The sequence below is a fragment of the Halyomorpha halys genome, unplaced genomic scaffold, assembly GCF_000696795.3.
Source record: "Halyomorpha halys isolate HHAL.00 unplaced genomic scaffold, Hhal_1.1 Scaffold2091.1, whole genome shotgun sequence".
Taxonomy (NCBI): domain Eukaryota; kingdom Metazoa; phylum Arthropoda; class Insecta; order Hemiptera; family Pentatomidae; genus Halyomorpha; species Halyomorpha halys.
The window spans coordinates 106118-120648 of record NW_027105408.1 but is presented as its reverse complement, the minus strand read 5'-3'; the positions used below and the strand labels follow the sequence as shown (position 1 = coordinate 120648).

The window sequence follows — 14531 nt, the reverse complement described above, 5'->3', positions numbered from 1 at the left end:
ACATGGGCGATCTGCTTGTTAATTTTTTGTAAGTTAGCTGTACAGAAAAAATATATTAGCATATGATGCAAAGGGAACTATTAATAGCCCCTCAGGTATTGGCAGTGTGATATATTGTTATAGTATTGTATCCAAAGATGAGTGTAAAATATAACTTTTTCATCCATGAGGCCGCCAAATTTTAATATAAATTTTGAAGGTAAATAAATATTTATTATATATCTCTCAATAGAAATTTTCGAGTGTCAAATCTTACTTTTGCTTAGAAATATATATAAATAATTAAGATGAAAGTTTGGTTTATTAAATATTTTACTATTACATTAAACAGTAAATAGACATACAAGAGATTTTTCGAAATACTATAGTCTTTCAGAAAACTTCAATAAAAATTTTTAAAATTTTTTTTTTTTTGCCGGAAAAATTATTTTGAATGTTCCATACGTTTTACAAATTAATATTTTTATTTATATGTTATTTTGGACAATTTGAAAAAGTTTTTGTTAAATTGGATTTTATTAAATTATAGTTAATAATCTTGTTATTCACGCATTTCATTTACTAATAACTTCGATATAAGCCAAAATAATTGAAATAAAGCTTTTTTAGGTGCTCCAAACACTTTTTACACGAGCTGTGTATTAATATATTGTTAGCACTTCAAACGTTGTTTACGATATCTTGTTCTTAAAATATTCTTCCTTTATACCTTACCTATACATAAATAAAAAAATAAATTAAAAATACTAAATACATTTATTTTTATATTTATCAATATTGGTTACCTGTTGAGCATCCAAGTTATTTCAGGCTGTGGCTCGCCATCCACCCTGCAGGTAAACACTGCCGACCCACCAAAGCTTACTTCCACATCGTGCGGTCCTTCGAGTATGCGTGGCTCATCTGCAATATGATTTCAGACTCATGAAAGCTTTTTGATCGTTAATAGAATTCATTTTAAGGGAATATAGAATGCAAGCAAACATTTCAAGACAAAAAAAAGTATGTAGTAAAATTAGAAAATTAATTTAAATGCATTACAATAGTTTTGAAAAATATTTGCGACATACTCTCAATTGTGACACTGATATGGAGAAGAAGGTAGTAGGTCAAATGAACCAAATTTTTCTAGGGAGGCAAAAAATTGTTCAAATAGCCTATTATTAATTGTCATTTGCACTACTTATATAACTTTATATTTTACTTGCAAATTTAATTATTTACATATACGTTTTGTTTTTTTTCGAACTTATTAGTAACTTTAATTTTCATTTTGAGAATATATTTAGTTACTGGATTTTTACATATAAATTATTTTCTTTTTCTTTTCCCTTATTCTAGTTATTCTGTATTTCTTTTTAACCAATATGGTTGGTATCTTGGATTTGTTCTCAGTCCTGATGATGGCCTAGAATTCTGGCACAAACGTATACTTATTTCTGTTCTTCACTGACAGCATCCCCAATGATCTTCGCTTCATTTAATATTCATACTCCACAACTAACGCATCATTATGTTCAAACAACGTATGAAAAATATGTAATTTTTTTTTAAATCTTGACTTGTGAAGCTATCATCCTGCAGATTGACAACTATTTTCTACATTATAGGCCTAAAAGTTCTAGGGATTTTTCAAGAATGAAAAAAAAAAAATCAATATTTTGTGTTCTGTTGTTTATTATCAATTATTAATTTACGGAGTGGTACCCAGCAAAAATATTTTTTCAATAGAAAAAATATCTCGCAAAAACGATATATTCTATGTAATTTGAAGATTAAATATGTAATTTATTCTCATAATAATAATTAATCTTAATTAGAACCAGATAAAATTATTTTATTTTTACTCTTGTATTAATTGTAATATCAATATTATCTACTCTTCTAGTTTTTGGTTATAGAAGTTATTTTAGGAGGACTTAATCTTTGAATATAAGCGATAAATACTTGATAATTAATTCAAAAGAGTAATTTACGGATCAAATTATATTGAGATCCTGTTCAGAAAAAAAAATGCTGGAAAAGCAAGATCTGAGACATATTTCTTAATTCAGACATCCACTGTTTCAACAAACTAATCTGTGCTTATTAGGCCTAATGACTACGATAAACAAGTTAATAGCAGTAATGATAATAATTGGGAGCGGTTAGTGCTCGTAGTGGAGCAGGTGAGGCAGTCACGAGCCCCGTAAGTCAGATCTTGTCCAAATATTTCTCATTAATTCTTACGAAAGCTCCTTCAGTATTGCGCTGGCTGCTAAACGATCTAGCCCCAGGTTGTTGCTGGTCAGTTGCTACTCATCTACGAGGGGCAGGATCGATCGATCGATTTGTTAGTTGCGTTGTTTAGGTTATGTAGTTACAGATCATGTTCTTATTTTTCTAGGACCTGTAATAAGGTGTCATTTGACCTCCCTAGTTTCAATAAATGGCTTAGAACGTATATGGCGACGGCGATTATTAGGATATCTTTGTCTGATTTAAAAAAAAAAAAAAATTTTGGCAAAAAATATAATTCTCAACTAACATATGCACTCAGAGAAAGGGCTGTAGAGTTGCATGCAGTTATGGTATATTTCATTTATTTATTTATCGTTTGTATATATTTTTAATATTTATTACTTTTTAAATATATTCATTACTTTACATATTTCTTATTCTTTAATTTAATTCTTCTTTAAATATTCTTTTCTTTTTATATATTTATTACTTTTTATTTTAGTGTATTTACATTATTTTATACATATATTTATATCCTTGTAAACATTTGTGGAGTTGTATTTTATTAGATTTTAATTAAATATTATCTATGTGCGAAAATACGTCAGATATTTATTTGTATATATGGTTACTTCATTTAAAAAGTTTAAAATTTATATTGCATATTGCAATTTTAGCTTATATTTGTTAAAGAGGGGGGAAAAAAGAAAGGCGTATTGGGTTATGGGAGAAAATTATATTTAGAGAAATATAATGGAAAATAATGGGGGGAGGGAATGAATAGTAATAAAAAAATATAAATGAAAATACATAACTAAAAGGAAAAACATCAAAGAATAAAAACAATAAAAAAAAAAAAATCTATTATCTCTATCATATATTTAAAATTTATTGTACTATGCCTGTACTTTATAAAATTTAAAAGCAATCGGGTCACTATTATAAGTATGCTTTGTTATGTAGCAACCCAATGTAGTACAACTTTTTAAATAAAATGTTCTCTCTTATTTGAGCTATTTAAAAAAAAAAATAATAATAAAATATTTTTGTTCAGTCAGATTTGCTTGATTAAAATGAATAAGGAAATTGCTGAGTCACTCCCGTTTTTAAAATAATATGGACAATGAAAGAGATTGTACTAGATTTTTTGTAATAACAATAAACAACAATGAAAACAGCTGCTTAGAAAATTTTGTTTCCATAAATTGGTTTAAATTAAGTGCAAAACTGCGGTGGGACACATCTGGTGAATCTTATTAAATTTCTTATCCTCACAAAATTATTGAGAAAAGTAATTAATTTAGTTTTATTATATGATTTGGGTAAGTATAGTATTTGATATGCTTTGTGATTTGGGTCTGGGTTTAATTTTAAAAATAAAAATGTAGTTTCTTCTGTCGGTTGTTAGCTAGGGCAGCTAAGTAAAAATCCTGATCTTTACTATTAATTTTAAATTTTGCCAGTGATATGAAGATTAATAAAATTTGTTTACGTTCTGAAGATGGGGAAGGATTACTCCGAATTTATCGTTAATTTATTTTATTCATTTAGCTGTGAATTAAAAAAAAAAAAGTTTTGTTAATATTATATGTTCAATTAACACAATTTACTTCTATGGTTGGAGCTTCAATCTGAGAAGCCACTAGGTACTTTGCAAGAACTCAACTACCAAGAATAGCTGGATCCCGGGAACAGTGAATATATTTACTAATTCTGTCCCCGTTTGTTTCTAGATAGACCTTGAATAAGAAGCTTTCCTATAATAGCTGTGATTTCAGAGCAAGAGATTATTTTCTTCCAATCAACAACACAATAATTCAATTCAATATTATTTCTAGTGAGGGAATAGAAAATGAATACTGGAATATGGTGGTGAAACTATTGATTGAAAATCATATATTTATTAGCTGGAGCTAATCTTGGCTCGTAGCTATCTAGTAATATCGATAATAAGAAGGAGCGAGGGCAAGGTCTAATTAATCTAGAGTTGAAATGTAGACTGAATTTAATCCATCACAACCTCGAAAGATACGTTTCGTGTCTGAGAACTTCTAACTTGGCTTTTAAAGCTCGATTTAATGAATGCAAAAGGACCCTTACGGATAAAATACTATAGGAACAGATTTAGGGAAGTTTTGATCTCGGCTAGCCCGGATGTTAAAGTTAGCCCTTTAAATGCAGGTTTACTTCTATAAACAAAGCACTCCTTTGCAGGTCTATAAAATCTTCAGTAAATGTTTTGGTAACGGGGAGTATATGGAGATGGTTTCTCTAAATATAGGCGGGAAGGAAAGATGAACCTTACGTAAAAATAATTCAAAGGGATGCTATGGGAGTGAAAATGTTAAACCTTTATATCAGGATACTTCTGTGGCATAATTTCAACAACAGCGTGAGGCTGAAATAGTTTGAAACCATTATGAAAAATAAGTTTATTTAATGTAAAGTTTACCATATACTGTTAAATTTTTGTGTTTCAAGCGTTATTTTTATACTTAGATTAACTCTAAAAATGAAAATAAAGGCGAATGAATTTTATTATTGTTAGTTCTTCTAAAGTTATTATAAAATATACATATTTATTTATGTAACCATGCGCAATTTGAATGGTATTATAATCTGTTAATTAATCCGACTTTTTTTATTTTTTATTTCTAGAAACGTTTATTCAAGAGTAACCCTAACAAATTAGTGATCTAAATGTTACCCATGATTCCATTTTTGCGTTTAAAATTATTGGTTTTTTAATAAACTCAACGCATATCTGCATTTGGGGAAAGTGTAGTGCCATTCTAATTGATGGTCTACAGGGTTAGGTTTCAGGTGGATGTGGATGTATAAAGTTATTATTTTCTCATGGTCGGAACTATGGACTAGCATACAGGTTTTATCAAAGTAATAGGAATGTACAGGGATAGAGCTTGTACTGATAGTTTCGAAGTGATTGAGTCATGATAAAGTATAGATAACTGTAATTTTAATTGGAAGGTTAATCTTTTATTTTGTTTAAGATTTTATTTTGTAAAATCGTTCCTATATTTTCCCACTACATACATATTGTTCCTTCATCGAAGTTTCGAAACTCTATCCCCCTCTTTAGGACGATCCATCCTAATAGTACTTACATAGTCATATATCCTATTCAAACTTTGTCATAACTTAATTAATTTTTAATCTATACTATTTTTTTTTTATGTCACCATCACACTGGACATTAATATTAATAATAAGATGAATCACTCTGAAGATGGTAGTAGAGCCCCGAAACGTTGATGAAGGACCAATATTTATGTAGTGGGAAAATGTAGGACGGATTTTACACGTTAAAAATTTGATAGATAATTTATTTTGGGAGATATGAACTGCCCTTTATATGTTTACTTGGATTTTTCATTTTTACTCTAAATACTTTTTCTATACTTCTTTATTTCCATTGATGAGTTCTTTGTATTGAGAATACTAAGATAAAAAGAAGTTAAATTTGATTAAACAGATATTCTGGGTATTGATCATAAATATGCAGATAGAAGGTTATTTCTGATAAAACACCTGGTCAGAAGTTTCAAACACCTACGAGATGGTTTGCTCTTCATACTCTTATCTACAAGCCATAAAAGCAGCGGAAAGATGAAAGTGTTTTGGATTTTAAAGGATTAATACTGCCTCTATGTTTCCGAACTGGAGTTCTCGTCTCCATCCCAAAAATATGACCATCCTATGAAATAACTGAAAAGAAAGTAGAGGGAAGGGAATATATCTACGATAGAAAACACGAGAAAGAGAATTCCAGGGATAGTGTTCTGAAGACACAGTTTCAGAGAAGTAGAGGTCTGAGGAAGGAAAAACAGCAGTGTACTCAACGATGAGAAGACATATGGGCAAGCCAAGTCAACCAGATAGGAAGAGGACCTCCGCTAGAAGAATTCAACCCAGCATGCATTCAAGCCAGATAAATCCTAATAATCCGAAACTAATTTTGAATGACAAGATAAATTAAATAATAGTAATTAAACTCGTAGTCCAGTATTATGAATTTGGTTGTTAATGTAAAGTATTTTTATTCAGGTATATATTTGTAAATAGCCACAATAAATCCAATTTTAACCTAGCTTGATTTAATGTTTAGACACCCTGCATATCACCTTGATTAGCATAGCTGAATATAACACATTTTTGGAATATAAATTCAATGATTAAGTATACCCAATTATATCTAACATACTATAACAACGGGTTTTGTGTTGACTAGTTCTTTATTTAAATTGAATATAATAGATTTCTAGGAACAGTAGGTAGGTTCTCATAAGGTTTAATTTTTTTTTGTAAATCTTGATCGCCACATGATCTTGACCGATAAATAAGTTAATTAATTAAAGAAATTCATTTATTAACATGACCGGTTATTTAAGATAAACGAAGGTTCATCATTCGAAGAAAGCATTTATGTTACTCGGGACCAACTTTTTGTTCTTTATCTTGTAATTTTCCAGTTCCAGGATATACTGAAAGATTGCTTCCTTTTTCTTTCTTTTTTTTTTTTTTTATGTATCTTATTTTTTTATATTCATGTGTTACCAGCTTAAGTATACTTACATTAATTACTTCATTACTAATTTTTCTATTATATAATTTACATAACTTAGTATGCCCACTCATTTGGTATATTGTCTTTCTTAATCATTTATATTTATTGTATCCCATTATTTAAACTTTATTTCTTCTTTGTTTTTTATGCATGTAAATTTTAATTTTTTTTTTTAATATTTGTTCTCCCCATTCATTATATATATTATCATTTATTATGATTATATTATTATTTATTGTTTATCTAATTTTAATATTTACTACTTTGTTTACTTTAAAATTATTTTCAAATGTGACGTCCTTAACTGCCATCCCCACTCCTTCCAATTCAAATGGTTCACTCTGACTTTGACTTCCGTTAAAAAAGGTATAAATTCTGTCTCCTTCATTTTCTTCTTTTTATTTCATTCTTATCCCTTTTCATTTCTTAGTTTGTACTTTCCTTAATATTTCTTCTTTTTATCTGTTACTATTTCCGTTTTCATTTATTGTTTATAACCTTTAATTTTTCTTATTCAATTTTTACGTTTCATTGTATACCCTTGTAATTTTCCATTTACTTTTTTACTTATGTTAACTGCTTGTATCTTTTTTATCCCTGCAACGTGGGGCGAAACGTTGCCTCAAATAAAAATAGTACAAAAATATTACTATTTGAGTTTAATTTGACCGCACCCGGACCATATTCCATTTATTCATAAATTATTTTGGTCCAGTTCTGACATTGTGGAGCTTCCTAACAAGAAGTTTGAGAAATAATAGTATCAAACGAATATTTCTGTACACTTTTTTATTTCTTTTAAGATTTTTTCTGATATTTAACAAAAATCATATTAAACTCCAAAATACCTTGATTCTTTGAAAAGAATTCCTACAATTCGTTTACAAGTGTCTAAGAGATTGAGTTTATTTTTCTTGCCGAAAGAATTTGTTGATTTTATTGGAATAAACATCTGGTAAAAAAGAATAGACCCTTTTCCAATAGAACTACAGTAAATTCTTATCTATTTATTTATGTATACAATAAGTTTTACGTATATTGCTTGTTTGTATTGATTTTCCAATTCTAAAAATATCAAATAAGAACCTGTTAATGTCAGTCCATGATTTGAGAATTGTTTTAAATCTGGGTTTACCACTAAATTCTAAAAAAGTAACAAGTATGCAATGGAATGTGTTTGATCGAGAAAGCTAATTTCAGTTTTCATCCCTTTACAAAAATCTCTTAGGTTAGATCCGTCCTTATCTTTATCTTTGATGACAGAATTTAAATCAAAAAGAAACAGAAATAGGTTTGTTGAATCGAAGGAGTATACAAAAAATATAGACGTGTATTGCTGAATTGGACTAGAGAACTAATTTTTGTTGAAGGGTCATCTGTTGATATAGAAGTTCCCAAGAAAGTAGGAGGAAACAAGAGACCTAAACTACTATGAAAAGGTCTATAGTCTGTTCATTATATATTGATTTTTGATACCCAATATCTTAAAGCATGACTTTTCAATTTTGCTAGAAAACATTTCCAGTTTTTAATTACTGTTGACTACAGCGTTTCCCGCCAGGTATGCCATAACGCAAAATAAACCAACTCGATGAAAAAAATTAAGAGAAAGATTCTTCCGAAATAGTATCAACAAGGGTCACACTATTCTTATAGGATTATAACAGTAGTGAATTTAGTTTTTGGTATTATATTAATTATGGAAGATCCAAAATAAAACTCAAAATCAGAATCAAATTATTTCATGATAGCCGTACGAAATAATTTGCCTTTTACTTTATTCCACGACCTTACATTCGATAATTGTTTTGAAAATTAAACACGGAATGAAGGAATTAAAAAATTATTTTGTATGATTTTTTATTAAATGCTTTAACTTAACAGTATGATCATGGTAATGAAGATGCCTGAATTTGGTGAATCATTAACACGTTTGTATCTAATGTCCTCGAAAGAGGGGCCTACCTTTACTCAGGAAACTTATGAAAATAATCTAATAATAATATTTTTTTTTGTACATGAGTACTAACCTATATAATAACCCAAACCAGAACATAACCTCAGGCATATATTACCAAGTACAAACAGACAATTAAAGGAGATCAGAGTAGCTCTGAGCCAAACTGCCCACGGATCAACAAACACCAACTAGGCATTTAGTGCTATCTTCTGAGAGCACCTCTATTACGATAACAAAGCCAAGATAAAAATACATAATCGAAGACTTTAATAGGAAGCTGACGAGCTGTCGTGACCTATAAAAATCCTTTTTTTTTTTTTTGTGTCAGTCAAAAATAGTTCTCATTTTCTAATGAAATAAAAAAAGTACACTACTAATATGAAAAACAAATAAACAATTAGTTAAAAACTGTAATTTTTTTTTAAATAACTGATATAAGTGGACAACATTATAGAGAACAGTAACCTTTAATATCAATATGTTCCCACTTTTTTAAATAACTATCTACTCTATTTAAAACAAAGATTTTTTTTTTCAATTATTTAATATCTGTCCTAAGAAAGTTCAAATGAAAACTAAACTGTATTCCACTTTCAGAAACATGTAAATAACGAAATCAGTTAGCCCTGTTATGTTAATTTGTTTAGTCATACCAGTAGTGTCACTTAAACGATGCAGAGTTGGGCAAAAAGTAATTAAAATTACTTACCAATCATTGTAATTTGAAATTGCTGAAACGCATGTTCAATTGAAGATTTCATGATGTATAGATTTATTTCAACTTATAGGATTTTATATATTAGTCCTCTGATAAAGCGGGATCTTGTAAATCGATTAATTCCAATTTTTCTAATTTCAAACATATTGGGATCCCTATATGTAAGTGCTAATGATTTCATATCGATTTATATTAACTTTTCTGATTTCTAACATATTAGGGTCTCTTTATAAGTTTTTTAAGGTACAGAATATGAAAATAAAATCAATTTTATGACTACACGCTGGCAAATTGATTTATATCCTCTTATCTGATTTATAACTTATTAGAGTCTCTTTACATGTTTTCGGAGGTGCTGTATCTGAAAATAAAATCGATTTCAAGATAGCGGAATCTTGTAAATCGATTAATTCCAATTTTTCGAATTTCAAACATACTGGGATCCCTATATGTTTTCGTAAGTGCTAATGATTTCATCTCGATTTCTATTATCTTTTTTGATTTCTAACATATTAGGGTCTCTTCATATGTTTTTGCAGGTACAGAATATGAAAATAAAATTAATTTTATGACTACACGCTGGCGAATTGATTAATATCCTCTTATCTTATTTATAACTTATTAGAGTCTTTTTACATGTTTTCGGAGGTGCTATATATGAAAATAAACTCAATTTTAAGATAGCGCTCTTACATATAGATTAATTTTAGTTTTATAATTTCAAACATAGTGGGATTGTTTTATATGTTTTTGAAAGGGCTGAAATTGAAAATTAAATAGATTTACTCTTACTCGCACTTCCGTATCGATTTACGTTAACAATTTGAATTGCTGGCATATTGTGGCCACTTCATATGTTTCAAAGGTGTTGAAAATGAAAATCTAACCAATTTTGCTAACGATTTATTTAAAAGTTTGTGCCCAATTGTAAATGTGTAGTAATTTCTCTGATTTCTAACATATTAGGGTCTTATATTTGTCTATAATTCAGTAGAGTTAGTCACATTGAAATTGTAATTTCAATTACTAAGGGTCAAGAAGTAATCTTAATTTTATTGCAATTGCTTAGCATTCAGAAGTAATTGTATAGAGTAATTGGCCATTGCATAGCATTCAGAAGTAATTCTATAGAGTAATTACTTTAAATAATTACAGTAATGTCAACTGTGACTTACAATTACTTAAGTGTAATTGCTCTTCAAAATTAATAATTTTTTAAACAGTTTATTACAACTGAAATATGTTATTGAAGATGTAATTAAATCAAGCCACCCTTAATTGGGAAAAATCAGGAGGTCGAGCGTGATTCTGACCAAATGACTTCCTTGCACAACCGTTGGTCTAACAAAAGTACTTCCTTATAAAGTGCTGTACCCCTGAGTCTTCATGGGCCTCTTGCGGTATTTTGAATATATACGTGTATTTTTAATATTAACTTACTGCAATGAATGTCGTTGAGGTTCATCTCCCTAATGGTTTTCCCCCTCATGCTCTCCGGATAGAGGCAAGTGGCCGATATGTCGGGAACAGCGCTCATCACTTCCTTCATCCCGCAGTCACAGACGAGGGAGTTGCTGTCTAGTCTCCTGCACAAAAGTGATTTTCTCATTTAATTTATAACATTATGTAGATAATACAACATTTTTTATAACCCAATGAGAGGCAACTTCTACTCACAGCCTCTTGAGGGAGCTGAGTCCTGTGAAGGCTCCAGTCGGGATGTACTGGATCTTGTTCTCGTGCAAAAACCTACACATTTGATATTGTTGATATACTTTATACTTGTATACTATATTTTATTTGAGTCTTATTATTAATCTTAATATCTTACTTACAGCCTCTGTAAGCTTGTCAATCCATCGAACATGTGAGGATGTAATTTCTCAATCTTGTTCATCTGAAGGTATCTGAAAGCAGTTTAGTAAATACCGGATGCTGTTTGCAACAAATCAAAATTATGAAATTCAAAGTCTTACAGTTGTTCCAGTTTGGACAGGCCGTGGAAGGCACGCTCCTCGATGGTCCTGATCTTGTTCCGGTACAAAAATCTGCAATACAAATATTTACATCCTTCGATATTCTTATATAGAGTGATAATTAGATATGGGAGTTCCACTTACAAGGTTCGAAGCTCATCCAAACCATTGAATAGATCATTTCCTAGGGACTGGATTATGTTATCATTAAGCAACCTGCAAGGATATCAAATGTATTAATTAACAACATATTGAGTACATACTAACCGTTGAAAGCAAAAGTGAAGCAAGTCATTCTGTTCTCATCACACTTCATTTTCATTTTTAAAAAAATAGTTAATACTTAGTTATTAGTTATTAGTAAGTTATACTTATTAATTTCATGTGCCTTTAGTTGGATATGTTATTGACTGACTAATTTAAAAGAGAAATATGTCATTTCTAATAAAAAGGTATAGTAGTTTTTTTATAGTGTTGAATATTTCAAAACTCCAGTTTTGACTTACACCACTTCTGCATTCAAATGTCCATACATTCTAAAAAGTAATATTTATAATGATAAAATAATATTAGTCACGTGGTAGAATTGAAAAATTTAACCTCAAAATAAGTTGCTAAAAGGAAAAGCTTTATATAATCTATATTACACATATGCCTAGTTTTACCATTTCATTTAATCTACTGTTAACAATAGTATAAATGAAATGTCAATATGTGGAAACATAGAAATAAAATATTTTGTTCGTAACTAATTAAGAGAGCAGCAAAGTAATGTAAATAACGACATTATATAAATTGATTCCCTCAAACATACGTCATGTACTATCTCTTCCCTCGTTTAAAACCCTTCTATTTAACTACCTTTTACTTCACCAATCTGATCCAATATCATAATAGTACAGATATTTTGTCACTACCTTTTTTGTTTTGTTTTTTATGTATTTAGTCAATTAGTTTTTTTCTTCTCTGTATTTAAAATTATTTATATACAATTTTCAGTTATAATTCAGTTAATATGTGATTGTAAAATCAAAATTATCCTTGATAATTGTTCTAAAGAAACCTAGTCCCAAAATAATAGACTATTTTCCATTTCATTTATACAATACATTGTTGAGAGAAAATTAAAAATAAAGTTGATAGAAAATAATAATAAATTGTTGAATGTAAATGTAATTCAATTAATCTTAATTTAAAAAAGGGTTAATGTAAATAAGATAATACTATTATAAACAGACTAAAGAAAGCAAAAAGGAAAACAAAATATTCAGCCATTTCAGACGTATAAATTAACTCGACGATAAGGTCCTTATGTGTATCCCTTAAAAGTCTCCCTTCTTTTTATACTTAGTTTTTCAGGTACCTTATTTTCCTAGGGATGTAAGCACTGACAAGACCTATATTATTATACTATTTAAAGATTAAAATGCATTAATGAACATTTATCATTTTCCACTCTGATGCTTTGTTTTCACCATCTGTAAGCCATAAAGTACATTATAATAACTTTACTCATCATTATTGTTTAACCTTGGACTAAGGGTATACAGTTTTATTATTTATTTATTTTCAGGGAAAAAAAATATTAATACTTATCATTTATTTTTATTTCAATATTTTCTTCGACGTTTCGGAACTATCCTTATTCAAACCATATTATTTATTCGAAGTTTTTTATCTTCCTCATTTTAAGAGTTTTGCCCCATCTATAAAATATTTTATCATGAATTTTCCTATATTTTTGTTCACATTCTACTTGTCGGCACAGTCCAATATGTAACAGTAAAGTAGATGAATACTCTACAAGAAACTAGGACAGTAAAATGTTTTTTTATTAATCGGATCAAACCCATAAAATTTAAGAGGATCTAAGACGTCAAATAAGTAAAATGTACCGGATATTGGACAGTTCGTCCGAAACGTCGTACAAATAAAGGAATAAATAGAAGTATCAAGAGTTTTTTCCTTACAAGTGAATAAATAAATAATTAATATTTAATTTTTTTTTTACTGAATAGTCTTATTAAAATATGGGCTCACATCAAAGGAAATGTTGAAGTCTTAATGGAGCAGATCGCCCAAACATCCGCCGCGAGAATATCAACCATATGCTCATAATTTGTTGCAGCTTTGGTCCTACCGCTAATTTTAAAGTTTTACTCCTCGTATTTTAGTCTTTAATGTTTTTCAGCGAAACCTAGAAATCGAAAAAAAAAAAGTAATGAAGATTCCAGATGTCGACTGTTTTTGCTTAGGAACAAAGATTAGGCTCTTTAGAAGTCTTTTAACTGTTTATGGAACTAAGATAAACTCAAACTAAGTTGAATTAACAAACTTAAATTTGTGATTCGGAGGGATAGCACTCATGTTAATTTTAAAATTACAATATTTATAATGAAAAACAAATATGTGAAACTTATTTTAATAGTGCCAACGTTTCAATCTTAATTTCAGGCTTCATCTATTGAATCTACGGCCAACAATTAACATCTCATCACAGTCTTTATATTTGAATCATCAAACGTATAAAGATTATATGTTTCGAGTTTATGGAGTTACTGAAACTATAAACCAGAAATGAGTGGTAAAATTATGGTGTTGAAAAATAATGTAATAATAATCTTAAAATAAAGTGGCATGTCAGAACCGAAGTGAATATCCTTCTGAGCAATATAATTATTTTTAGACATCTTTCCCAGAAAAAGGAAACTTTTCTTTTTTCCATTTATTTTTAATATACAAAAAAGAGGGATTTGTTAGATTCAAAGATGGAGAACGAATGGCTAGAAAACAAATAAATAAAATTGAAAGGAGTCAATTATTCTTTTTAACATCGTTTGTTCCGAGATTTATTGATCCTTCCTTGGATTTCGAGTCTTTATTTATAGAAGTCAAGCAGAGGTCAAGAGATATATTTAATTGGTTATCTTTCCAACGCTGAGTTGTTTCGTGCAAACTTGCTTCTATTTATATACATTATAAATAATAATAATAATTTATTGGGAAACGACTTTTCAAAACTTTTAACTCCTCCCTCATCCCCAGGAATAGTTTTAATTTTTTTTCTATTCT

General features: G+C 29.0%; 1 protein-coding gene across 1 annotated transcript in view; it reads right to left on the bottom strand.

The window, feature by feature from the left end:
- Pxn (Peroxidasin) overlaps nucleotides 1-14531 on the bottom strand; it is a gene marked incomplete at its 5' end in the record, with an annotated part of 71197 nt that overhangs the window by 22240 nt on the left and 34426 nt on the right. Inside the window, 6 exon segments of the mRNA XM_014436789.3 lie at nucleotides 786-903; nucleotides 10924-11069; nucleotides 11161-11232; nucleotides 11319-11390; nucleotides 11460-11531; nucleotides 11604-11675. Coding sequence (XP_014292275.2) covers nucleotides 786-903; nucleotides 10924-11069; nucleotides 11161-11232; nucleotides 11319-11390; nucleotides 11460-11531; nucleotides 11604-11675 — 552 coding nt within the window.